The 11,834-nt window shown below is 37.1% G+C and overlaps 1 protein-coding gene across 1 annotated transcript; it reads right to left on the bottom strand.

The window, feature by feature from the left end:
• Positions 1-832: 832 nt before the first annotated feature.
• Positions 833-3,671, bottom strand: LOC133519897 (cuticle protein 19-like). The gene is made up of 4 exons (XM_061854086.1): positions 3,544-3,671; positions 2,878-3,105; positions 2,138-2,311; positions 833-1,005 (listed from the first exon to the last, which is right to left on the bottom strand). Exons 1-4 carry the CDS (start codon positions 3,559-3,561, stop codon positions 916-918), a joined length of 510 nt encoding a protein of 169 aa, XP_061710070.1. The 5' UTR covers positions 3,562-3,671; the 3' UTR covers positions 833-915.
• Between the last annotated feature and the right edge of the window lie 8,163 nt (positions 3,672-11,834).

Raw genomic sequence — 11,834 nt, 5'->3', positions numbered from 1 at the left:
AGTCTTTCTTGGAAAACGTGTTAGTAGCTTATTGCCTACAAGCCCAGCACGCTTTGGTGCAATTATTCGATGTTAAAACTGTAACCCATCATTTTGAAAATTGTACCTTTACTGTTTTGACAAAAAAATCTATTTTATAAGTTTTGTTTTTTCCTCGCAAGTGTGTTGAAAAACGTCGTATGAAACGCGTGTGCATTGGTCATTATCCACATCGGCTTTCTTATTGCGCGCTCGCTTACAGCTCGCGCGCACAATATCGCCTCGTATGTAATGACCAACTTAGCACAGTTGTATCATAATGTACTATTAACTATGGATGTACGTCTTTTTACTATGAAGGGGAAACTTTTTGCGATAACTCAAAAACAGCTAAACTAATCATGTCCGCTATAGTTTTCATATGTCTTTCTTAAGCTCTACTTCCACGATTTTTTTCATAATTTTTGGACCTACGGTTAAAAAGTTAGAGGGGGGGGGGACATTTTTTTTCTTTCGGAGCGATTATCTCCGAATATTTTCACTTTATCAAAAAATGTTTGTCGAAGACCCCTATTACTTTTGAAAGACCTTTCCAACGGTACCCCACACTGTAAGGTTGAAAAAAAAAATTTCACCACCACTTTACATGTAGGGGAGGTACCCTAAAAAAAAAGTTTTAGATTTAACTGTACGTTTTTGTCGGCTTTATTGATTTATATGCCCATGCCAAATTTCATCTTTCTGCACTAACGACCACGGAGCAAAGCCTAGGACAGACAGACAGATAGACGAACATGGCGAAACTATAAGGGTTCCTAGTTGACTACGGAACCCTAAAAAAAGAACCAATTAATTATTTCCTTACATTTTATTAAAGAGTAAAAAACACAATAATAAATAGGCAACACTAAAACAACAGCTTATTCCGTAACACGACTAGTACTCCCGAGAGTCATCCTGTTCTTTGGGACGGCCATAGTGTACCAGTCTTTGGGCTTGCCCGCCCTCCTTTTTATGCACCGTTGCCTGCAAAAAAAGTTAACACATTACTATTTGCCATACATGTAACAAGCCCGTATAATAGCATTGCACAGTCACTGACCACGTAATGCACAATTACTCGCAATTACACTGTCTCTAATTTTTTCACAGCTTGCTTTGTCAACATACTGATAAAAATTTAACGCTGTTTGTATTGCGATGTTGTTTTTCGGGAAAGTGGACCACGGTTGTATGACATTCGCTTTACCGACAACGTTGCATGACTGTTGAATTTCAAGCACTGGCATATAAAATAGGAAACTATAAAGTAGATTGATTAGCAGAGACATCTTTGTCAAGTTCTGTGCTGTTAAAATGATAAACCAGTTAAATGTAGATTTAATTTTTCTTGTTATTAACATCCTGGGGTAAAAATGTTTGTACATATTACACATTCTATTTTGAACTTTTATAGAATGTTATAAATTTAAAGCCAAAACAATTGCATCTGGGATTCAAGGAGGTTTATAAGAAAGGATTTGAAAAACTAATAATTGTTCCGGTGTAAAAGGTAGTACTTATTTAAAACTGATCTCATAATTTCATACATGACTAATAATTCCATCAAATTATGGAAGAAACAGTATATACCTTAAATGATTGGGGCATAATATATATAAGGGTTGTAACTTGGATATCTGATAAGAGTCTAGTAAATGTACCATACTTAGTTAGGTACAGTCAGCGTCAAATACTTCGTAGCAGTCAAAGTGGCCAAATAGTTCGGTACACCATACTAAATATATGGTGTACCGAACTATTTGGCTACTTTGACTGCTACGAAGTATTTGACGCTGACTGTAAAATAGTTAATATTATCTCTTAGAAACAAAAGAGTTGACCTACAACCATTTGGCGTGTGCTGATTGTAATTAAGTAGATGCATATCATTACAATAGAAAAAGTGCATAATACAACAGGTAAAATTATAAGTATGAATAATGATTTAACATTTCGTAAATCATAGTTTCAAACGCCGCAGCCCAAGAAATCGGGATGCGACTGCTTTCGAAAAGCAAAAGATCGCACTTTATAGCGCTGTTTCATAAGATTTATGTCTTATATTGTCGTGAGCTGTTAATGAGTATGATGATACACTTAATACTGTTGAACTCACCTGGAAACCGTTCTTCGGGTCAGCAGTGTACCTCACCAGACGGACCGAACCGTCAGGCTCGACCAGGGAGTATTCGCCGTGAACGACGTCACCGTCGCGGGACTCCTTGTGGTTCTGCAGGTTGCCGGTGTGAGGGTCCTCCACTCCGTACGCGTATTGGTAGTCGGGTTTAGCCTGGGGATATGACATATTCTAGGTACTGTAAACTGTAAGCATACCGTTATTTTATTATCAAATATATTCATAGGAGACGAGGAAAAATATTCAGAACAGCATACATAGAAAAGGTACAAGCCACAATTTGTTGGGAATTAGAAATAGGTTGATTTAGGAAAATTTATTTATTTAAATTTTATTGCACGAAATAAAATTGTATAAATGGCGGACTTAATGCCTTAAGACATTATCTACCAGTCAACCATAGTGTTAAATGGCCGCGGCTTAGTACTAACTCGGCTCACGCCAGCTCAATGCTCCTATGATCTATATCAGCTAGATCAATGAACCTATACTAAATATTCTCCCATGTAACCGGAAGTTGGTATTAATAAATAAATCTCTTTTCCACTTTTAAATTTATTCTAAGCTTAATAAGGCCGATCGTCCTCAATCTAATCATCTGAGACCTTTATAAACATTGTCATCTGTAAATATAAAGGTTAATAAACAACATTGTAAGTTTTCTTTCGTTTCGCATAACTATCTACTTACAAGTTTATCATATAACAACTTTTACTTACCACGTAATCTACTGTTTTTAAATGGGCATATTTAGCAGTATCGGGGTGGATTTGACCTGTTTTGTGATCGTAACCGTAATCGGCATGCTGCTGAGCTGGGATCCCTTCAGCTGCTGGCACTTGAACCTCCACGATCTGACCACTAACGGGACCACTAAAACGGTTGTAGGAATAACCCCCATGCTTGGCTGCTAGCCCGACGGCTACCAAAGCGAGGAACGTTGTTGACTGCAGAAAAAAACAACAAATAGTTCTATTATTTTGATATTCTAGCCACGCTTTCTCGACAAAAAACGCAACGACCTTTACGGTGTTTGGGCACTGTCTCGCTATTACTCAATAACATTGGCAATGAAAAATGAACCGTGGAAATTTTTATTCTTACCTAAAGAGAAAAAGCGAATCAATTTAACTATGCTATTTTAAGAAGTAAGTAATTGAATTAGACATTTGTATACTTAATTTTGTATGACATTTTTTCCTAGAATTTTGGCTAGACTTACGCAATTTTCATCGGACGTTATTGCTTTAGGTAAATAAATATTTTTTTCATTTTCTATTTGTTATTATTGAGTAAGATTACATTTTATTTTTAAGTTGGTATATTAATTAAATATGGCAATTGTTTAATATCATAAATAGATATGTATACGTTGTCATATTTACCTTGAACAGAAATGCCATTTCGAGTATACAAGTGGGGCTTGCAGCGAGTCCTGCGGAACTGACGTCTGCAGGCAGGGGCTGCGGTTTTATACTACCTACTCTATGCAAGCAATCGTGAACTTGCCACTTCGATTGCGCCAAACTATGAATCAATAATTTTTCAATAACTATTTGGATACGCAGTTACAATAGGCGTTGCGTACAATTTTCAGTAAGGGCTCCGAGGTTTCTCCGTGTAAGCTGAGGTGACTGGATTCCTATACGATGATATACTTAGCGTGCTAGTCTGATCAAGGTGGACCATCTGTAAGCTGGTCAAGTAATTCAGTTGAAATTTATAGATATACGTATAAACACAGGTTTTTTTTTCGATAGTTGAGTCTATTATTATTTTCCTCATGTTAACGTTTACTCAGATGCATCCTAAAGGAATACGACATCTGTTCAGCTAGTAAAATCCAAAATCGTTGTCTGTCTCTCTATCGCTCTTTATTTTTTGAAAAAATATTAGTTAACCTTTCAATTCAACCCCTACAAGGTGTATAAAATTAAAAACTAATATTTACAGTTTTATGATACTTCTTATTGGTAACAGTTATATATTTATGGCGTTATTCATAAACGTCTGTTAAATTTAAAATGCCGTTGATGATCGATAATCCCTGTCTGCAATATTGACATTTGTGTTTGTTAGAAAGTGGGAAAATTTAACAGAGGTTTGCTAAGTTTTATGAATAAGTTTATAAATTTCTCAATAATTGATATGGGCATAGACCAAGGTTGATAGCACTTTTGATTTTTAATGTACAGTTGCACAAACATCCATTAAAGGCGGAATTACATCGGAAAGAACGAATATCTTCCACAAACTATCACACTTCTTGTATGGGCAAAGACTAAGGTTGATAGCACTTTTAATTTTTAACGTGATAAGGTAGAAGTACTAGTGCTCGACGTGGCATTAGTCACCGACATGGGCACTTTATTTCATGGAAATATAGGTTAAATTTGAACAACGAAGATTTTTCTGTATTCGAACTTAATCCTTATCACTTTGACATAAAGTGCCCATGTCGAGTACTAGTACTTCTACCTTAAATCGATGAACACCGGTAGCATGCACGAAAAAGTGTCAGGTTGTGGATCTCCATGGTAACGTTAAGGCTACGTTGTGGACAGATCTCTATGGTAACGTGAGAAAATGCTATCTATATATATAAAATAAATGTAAAAAAATATGAAAAAAATGGTTGTGTGTAAAGTCGATTTTCTTATGACGTTATCACGCAAAATGATCTTATTTTGCATGATAACGTCATAAGAAAACATTGATGAAAAATTGAATACTTTTATTTAACTGAATTAAATATCATTATTTTGTATAATACAAAGAAGGAATTACCATGGAGATCTGTCCACAAGGTGGCCGTAACGTTACCATGGAGATCTGTCCACAACGTTACCATGGAGATCTGGCACTTTTCGTGCATGCTACCGGTGTTCATCAATTTATAAAACGTTTGAAATAATTTTGTCACAAATAATTTTCCACAATTTTTGAAGACGATTTTTACCTTTGTTATTAATTATCGAGTAAGTAATTTTGAAAAATTCTTTGTGACATTAATGCTTCAGATTTATGTCCTGATTCATAAGCTATCGAATGATTAATAGTTTTTAGATGTTCGATAGGTAAATGGGCAGATAATGGTACATTAACCAAGTGCAGTAGTGTATTGCACCATAAAACTTTGAGAGGGTGCGGTTTTAAAAGGCTTATTATTATTCGGGCAACTAAAATATTAACCAGGAATTTTCATTGGGTATATAATAAAATTATTTGGCCGTGTAATAACTAATAATATTTTAGAGCCTAAAAATATATATAAGCTCCAAATATAAGCATCATATTATTAAAAAAAAGGCAGCAAATTCAAGCCACAATTTTTTTTATTGGAGCTTGAAATGATAGTTTGGCGACTAAATAATAAATTGGCACCTATTATTGTAAATATATATGCGCGTATGATTTTTTTTATTTTTGTTGTCATATAGTTGTTTACACCTAAGTAATCGTATTGAGCACATCGTTGCAGGTAGTATTTAAATTACGGAAGCAGCTAAATTTAATGAATATTAGTTGATTTATTTGTAATAAAACACATCGTTTGTTTATGATAACACTGACTGCGACTAGTCGAAATTCCTAACATCCATTATACCTATAAAACTGATATACATAACATCGAACGAATGTACATAATAAAAGTAACAACTAATTTTTAATCACCAACTTATCTACCTAAAACTAAGTTATTATTTACAGCTATTTTCATTCGGGAAAACGCATGTCACTCTGTTTTGGCACTTGGTTCGGGTTATAGGTACTAATACGAGTTTAAGTAAAATCTAACACGTTCCTCCTCGCTGCACTCTTCGGCACACATAAATATTTCAAGGTACTCTACAAGGTACAATTTAAAATATTCCTATTTCTGAGTAGGTAATATAAAATTTTAAGTCCTGGGTTAGGATATCAACTATCGTGATCGTGAGTGAGGCCGGGAAGAGCATGTAAGAAAGAATTAACTGGGACTTAAATACTCAAGTAAGTACCGAGAGAGCGAAGCGAGCATACTAAATGACATTAAATTCAGATAATTCGTTCATTAGGCTAATTTAAGGCATAACGACCATTAAACTTTTCAAAATTAAGTATTTCCACCATAGTTTATACAGGGTGATTCATGAGACGTGAGCTGGACTAAGCCTACACAATCAGTAAATGTTAATGAATCGTTCACCATCATATTTAAGTAAAACAATCACGCTTTTTATCTGTTATTTAACTTTTTCTTAAGGACAAATTTGATTATCTACAATCATGGACACCCTACAACACTTAATTAACAAAGATAAAACCTCTTTAACCGTTATGACAGCACTTTGATTATGAAGAAAATAAAATGTCACACTTGAGTGAGATACGATTTTATAAAAGTAACCAGACTCCGATGACATTCAATTTGTCACTTATTATGGATAAAACAAAGAGGGTGACCATACATATCGTAAATAAAATAAAACTCTTTTTTTTTAACAGTAAAAATTAAATTAACGTTAATCTCACAAATACTGGTATGAAACAGTTGCTGATATTTTACCGAATATGCAGGCTTGATCCTGCTCACGTCTCCTGAATCACCCTGTATAGAAAAGGTGCTTTATGATAAGAATTTACCTTAGGAAGGTAGGTAATTCGTTCATTGGGTATAATATAGTTTAAATAATCATAAGGTTTTTAAAATTTGATATTTCATTAAGTAGGTAAAACGATTTTAATACAATTATTCAAAAAATGCTACTTTACGTAGCTGTTTACATTTATGACATACGAAAAATATTATTAAGGCTTTTTTGTAGGAATAACAATAAATAATTGATGCTGATTTTTTTATTCCTACACCTAAAATTTTTTTTTAAAAAATATTAAGAAGTGTCCTTGTAAGCTTGAATAGACAGTATCTCATGCATGAGATAGACTATCCCTCCCTCTTTAATTGATACATTAAGAAAAAGACGAAATCAGTCGTGTTCATAAATATGCATACATAATTATGAAATCGACTGTACCTAGTCTATCTCACGCGCTTGAAACTATCGCGGCTTACTAGTAGCCTAACAAACTAATAATAGTACATTACGATACAATGCGAAAAATAGGAAATTTGAAACGAGTGGCGAATTACCTATTCGCACATGTATCGTACAACGTTTTACAGTACATACGGCCCTTTAAATGTTCGACACAGTAACGTAATATGCTAATTTTCGCACTAGTGCCATAAAGTAACACCATATGTACTGTAAAATTATAAAAGTGATGTTTGTATGTACACACTAACGTTCCGTCATTATTCCACAAACATTATTTTAACCAACACTTTAAGTTTTCTACCCATAGGTTCCATTCCATGTTTATACGATCACAATAACTTTTTAAGGATCCTTTTTAAGGTTCCGTACCAAAAAGGTACTAAAGGAACTCTTATGGTGCGACTCTGTCCGTCCATCCGTCCGTCCGTCCGTCCGTCCATCCGTCCGTCCGTCCATCCGTCCGTCCGTCCATCCGTCCGTTCGTCCGTCCGTCTGTCACATTGCTAAATATCTCGAGAAGTACTTAAGCTCTCGATTTGAAATTAGGAATAGTAATGAATAACGCTAACCCAGACATATTGGATGTGTAATTTTGTTATTTTATTTGTATTAATTATGGAAAATTCCCAATATAAAGAGGGGGCAAAATTTCAAAGTCTAGTTACTAGGTCAAGTGGGATATCATTTGAAAGAGCTCAAATTTAACATTACAAAAAAAAAAAAAATTTTTTTCACAGTGAAAAAAAATTGATTTATGTAGGAAAATGTGAAAAAAAATACCATTCCCCATTCCCCCTTATCTCCGAAGTTTACGAATAAAAAATTATGAAATGTTTACATAATAATAACATTGTCATAAAGATTACAGGAAAAATAAAATCAGACCTCTATCTTGATAACTTTTTTTTAATTAACAAAAAACATTTTGTAATTCAATTTTCAATTTATTACCGTTTGTTTATTACAGTTGAAATTCCTATGAGAGTACACTAAAGGCACCATCTTTCAAATAAAATAAAAATTATTTAAATCGGTTCACATGATAAAGAATTATCCCTGAAAAACCACTACATACATACAGATCGCACATATTAGTTAACCAATTCGCCCATTGAAATATTTTTGAGGTTCCGTTTTGGTCGCCAAACTATTAATTTTAGTACCTATTTCTATTTTTTTTAGCTACCGAAATCCGATTAATTAGTTGCCCGGTTAAATACTTGCCGGTTTAAAATGGTTGAAAAAAAAGCGGCCAAGTGCGAGTCGGACTCACCCATGAAGGGTTCCGTACTATTTAAAATAAATAAATAAATAAATATTATAGGACATTATTACACAAATTGACTAAGTCCCACAGTAAGCTCAATAAGGCTTGTGTTGAGGGTAGGTACTTAGACAACGATATATATAATATATAAATATTTATAAATACTTAAATACATAGAAAACACCCATGACTCAGGAACAAATATCCATGCTCATCACACGAATAAATGCCCTTACCAGGATTTGAACCCGGGACCATCAGCTTCGTAGGCAGGGTCACTACCCACTAGGCCAAACCGCTCGTCAAACGTCGGATTTATGACATATTAAAATAACTACTTACTAGATCTCATTCAAACCAATTTTCGGTGGAAGTTTGCATGGTAATGTACATCATATCTTTTTTTTAGTTTTATCATTCTCTTATTTTAGAAGTTACAGGGGGGGGGGGGGGGGCACATTTTACCACTTTGGAAAAAAATTATATTCGAAACCTCAATATCATTTTTGAAGACCTATCCACAGATATACCACACGTATGGGTTTGATGAAAAATTTTTTTTTGAGTTTCAGTTCTAAGTATGGGGAACCCCCAAAATTTACTGTTTTTTTTCTATTTTTGTGTTAATATCTTAATGCGGTTCACAAAATACATCTACTTACCAAGTTTCAACAGTATAGTTCTTATAGTCTTGGAAAAAAGTGGCTGTGACATACGGACGGACAGACAGACAGACATGACGAATCCATAAGGGTTCCGTTTGGCTACGGAACCCTAAAAACATAGGTAGGGGGGGTGATTTGTCGATAAAATTCATCGTACTATTACGTGGTTATAACGGCTCCACTATACGTGGACAAACACATTGTGTATTAGAAACTGCGAAATTTGTACGTGAACCTATTTTAATTTAATACAATACATAAATTACAGTAAGTACATCTTTCTTGGATCCGACCTCCCTAAGACTGGCGACTGGTTTGCGACTCGGGGTTTCGGTATGTACGCCACATATCGTCGCTGTGCGTACAAAAGTCGCCATGTGTTTTTAACCTACTTTACAGGAGACACAAAAAACTGTTTATTTCGATAATTATTGGACCGAAATAAATCAATATTTTTATGACAAATGTTTTTTTTATACCACGACGGTGGCAAACAAGCATACCGCCCGCCTGAGTGTAAGCAGTGCAGCTGTGAAAATATATACCACAATCAGCAAAACTTTCACTTCAACAACCTGTCACACACACATTTTTTACTCATTTTTTAAATATTTGGGGCTGAGCCCCACCATTTACGTATTTGGGAAATAATAATAATACCGTACCATCACCGTGTCGGAGCAACGACTATCGGATCAGGTGCGCGTCATTCAACAGCTAAAGCGGTTGGACGACGCGACACTTGACCGGCTTCGCCTGGAGGCTCTCTCTGCTCGTGCGGCCTCCACCTCTGTGCGGGATCTGCCCGCCACGTCGCCGGATCCGGTGCCCGCACCCGACCTGGCACCGGGGGCGCCGCGGGTCGATTTCAGTACCGACGAGGGGGACTTTACGAGTCAGAGCATGAGCACCCCTGCTAATGAGCAACTGAGGAGGACTTTGGAAGAGGCAATTAAGCAGTATTGCTCCACAACCCACTCTAGGCCACGATTACCACGTCTGCCTATGAATAGACGCAACCTAGCGCTAGTGGGAGCCCTGAACGCTTTACTAGAGCCACACATACGGACTAGTAAAGATTTAGATGATGCGCACTCGATCATGTACTGCGGAGCCATCGTGGCGTGCCGTGTTGCTCGAGTCAAGTTTCCGGACGCTGAACGTGCACCTAGGACTGTCGGAGGTGTGCCTGCATGGCAAGCGCGGATCGAGAGACGTATCACCTCGTTTAGGACTCTCATTGCAAAGCTGACCTGCTTCAGGGGGGGGGGGGGGGCAACAACCGCCCCCGAGTAATGCGCTTTGTGAACCAGGCGTTCGCGGGACGGATATCAGGCCCCGCGACTACATGGCCAATGTCACAAAGCGCATCGACTTTCTAAAGCAGAAAGTCTATGCATGGGCAAACCGTATTCGCCGCTACAGAGAGCGTGTGGACCGATTCCAGCGGAATCGTCTTTTTCAAAGTGACCAAAGGAAGGTATACAGAAGGTGGGAGGAAGCCGACCCTCATGTGTACGTACAGCAAACGTTTTCATGTATGTACAGCTACTATCATATTTAAGTTAAGTAGTTATATTTATAATACAATAAAATAAGTCTTAAAATTTAATACTTAATTTATAAGCATGTCTAAAGTAACTAAAATTGTTTTTATTAAATATTTAGAAATTATATTTTTAGATTTTTAGGTTATCATATCTAGTATAAAAAATTTACTTGTTGTTTTGGTGTTAAGGAAAAGCGGTGCCTCCAAACACAGGCAGTTCTTTGCTTACCGGGCGGCTCCATCCCCTAAATCATGGCCATATGTATTTTAAGGAAATAAAGAATTTTGTATTTGTATTTTGTATGTGTCCGACGTGCGGCTGCCGGATGCTACTGCCATGACTGATTTCTTGCGTAGCATCTGGTCGGTGCCCGTTGAACAGACGGAGGGCGAGTGGATAAACGTTGTCGAACGTGAGTGCGAGAACATCGAACCTAGGGGCTATCATCATCAGCCCCGATGACGTAAGTTGTGCCATCCGTACAGTCCAGAACTGGAAAAGTCCTGGACCAGACGGATTGTACAACTTCTGGCTAAAATGGTTTCGGTGCTCGCACTCACGGTTGGCAACGCAGTTCCAACAAGCCCTCGAGCTTGGTTCCCTCCCGCCTTCCCTAACAACTGGAGTAACCTTCCTGCTCTACAAGTCCGGTAGTACCACAGAAGCGAAGAACTACAGACCCATCACGTGCTTGCCTACACTTTACAAGCTCCTTACATCCATTTTGAGAGCAAAAATTAACGCGCATATTGTCGCTAATAACATTTTGGACACTGCTCAAAATGGATGTAGGGTAAGGTCCCGTGGTACTAAAGAGCTCCTCCTCATAGACATGACCATTTGCCAACAAACCCGGTGGAACAAGGGGGCCCTCTCAGCTCCTTGGATTGACTGCAAGAAGGCCTATGATTCGGTGCCTCACCCATGGCTGCGGAGAGTCTTAGAGCTGTATAAAGTTGATACAGCTTTAAGAGCCTTTCTAAGCGCGTGTATGAGGCAGTGGACCACAGTCCTTCGTCAACCAGGAGGCGGGGATGACCGCCCTAGCCCGCAGGACTTTATAAGGATTGAGCGAAGAATATTCCAGGGTGATAGTCTGAGTCCCCTGTGGTTCTGCCTAGCTCTGAATCCCCTCAGCACCCTGCTGAAGGA

Source organism: Cydia pomonella, chromosome 7 (genome assembly GCF_033807575.1).
Source record: "Cydia pomonella isolate Wapato2018A chromosome 7, ilCydPomo1, whole genome shotgun sequence".
NCBI lineage: Eukaryota > Metazoa > Arthropoda > Insecta > Lepidoptera > Tortricidae > Cydia > Cydia pomonella.
The sequence above is the reverse complement of the archived record's forward strand: the minus strand, read 5'-3'. Positions and strand labels throughout refer to the sequence as shown.

Bases quoted from the DNA above. Each gene is read 5' to 3' on its own strand.
- LOC133519897 (XM_061854086.1), bottom strand. The intron at 2,312-2,877 runs GTAAGTAAAAGT...TCATATCCCCAG, and splicing joins TAAAAACAGTAGATTACGTG to GCTAAACCCGACTACCAATA. The intron at 1,006-2,137 runs GTGAGTTCAACA...CTTTTTTTGCAG, and splicing joins ACCCGAAGAACGGTTTCCAG to GCAACGGTGCATAAAAAGGA.